Genomic DNA, 1376 nt, shown 5'->3' on the forward strand with positions numbered 1-1376 from the left:
ATAAGGGTTAGAGGTGTCGATAAGCTGTCACTTAGAGACAATGGATCTGAACATCCCTGTGTGAGTGGGTCATATAGTGCAACTTAGGCTGAGAGATCAGTGAAGCTGAGTTTATAGGACATAGGAACAAAGAAAGATGCTCTTGTGCTTCTGTAAACCAAGTCAATCCAAAGGGTAGTGATTGTCACAAAATAAATTAATAAAATAAATGAAAATCAAGGAGCAATGGAACATGGTTGTAGATCTATGTTCCCTAAAGGCCAAAGTACACTGGGTGGAGATCTTGTGCAAGGTTGTCTTACACCATCAAAGATGTACCACCCTGTACTGTCTGAAGGCTAAGACTTGAAATGAGGCGGAGGTGAATGCTGTGTCCATATGCTGCTAGCTAGCAAATTTCCACACAATGATTTAACAAATGCTGAGATAAGCTCATTATATTTATTAAATTTGACTCATTATTCTTACCTAAAATCTTCTGCCTAATGGACTACGAGTTAATAATTTCCGAATTCTTTCTGGTATTAAATTAGCGATAAAAGGAAGGAGGGGCTTCTTTGGACGACCTCTGTCGTGCTGAGGTTCTTCCTGAGTCTTAGGAGCAGGCGGTTTCTTCTCTGGATTTGTTTGCTGGGGTTGTTCTTGTGAGTTTTCAGGAGAAGAGGGAGGTGACTCTACATTTCCTTCCGCAGGTTGAGTTTCCTGTCCTTCCCCAGCAGAGTCAGAAGGCACTTGATTCTCTGCCTGTGTGGATTCCTGCTGCTGCTGCTCCTCTTCATTCCCAGAGGTGGCAGGAGGCTCTTGATTCTCTGCCTGTGTGGATTCCTGCTGCTGCTGCTCCTCTTCATTCCCAGAGGTGGCAGGAGGCTCTTCATTTGCTGGTGGGGCTGATTCACCCTCTTGAACATTCTCTGCATCTGCATCAGCAGAAGTGGGATCTGAACCTGAGTCCTGGGTTTGTTGTTCAGAATCTGCATAGAAAGGGCCAGAAGATGTGAACACATTGATCAGACTTTCCTCTTGTTTCTTTCCCTGATCTGAGCACACAATCCTTTCCTTCAGAACCTGTGTGCCAACTGCTAACTTCCTCTCCCATACAACCTCATCTTGGTTTTCTTATTCCATATTCCAAAAACGCAGAAGATTTTGTATTTGTAATCCTGGTATAAGTATGTGTCCTAGACCTGGCAAACAAGAAGGTTTGTACCCTTATTTATTACATTTCCTATTTTCAAAGCAAAAAGTGCAATAATGGAAAAAAGTACATTAACATCAGTAGAGTTTTAAATTGAATTTCAGATCACAATGCAATTCTCTGCTTGTGCAAAGGGTTTTAGTTAGAGTTTTCCATCTCTGGAATGAAATCTAAGTTAGCT

The 1376-nt window shown here is 42.0% G+C and overlaps 1 protein-coding gene across 1 annotated transcript in view; it reads right to left on the reverse strand.

Moving 5' to 3' along the window:
- Positions 1-468: 468 nt before the first annotated feature.
- The window catches only part of LOC116903790 (submandibular gland secretory Glx-rich protein CA-like), a 5830-nt gene continuing 4922 nt past the window's right edge, over positions 469-1376 (reverse strand). The window contains exon 2 of the mRNA XM_032906483.1: positions 469-971. Coding sequence (XP_032762374.1) covers positions 469-971 — 503 coding nt within the window. The remainder of the gene's footprint in view (positions 972-1376) is intronic.

The sequence above is a fragment of the Rattus rattus genome, chromosome 6, assembly GCF_011064425.1.
Source record: "Rattus rattus isolate New Zealand chromosome 6, Rrattus_CSIRO_v1, whole genome shotgun sequence".
Lineage (NCBI taxonomy): Eukaryota > Metazoa > Chordata > Mammalia > Rodentia > Muridae > Rattus > Rattus rattus.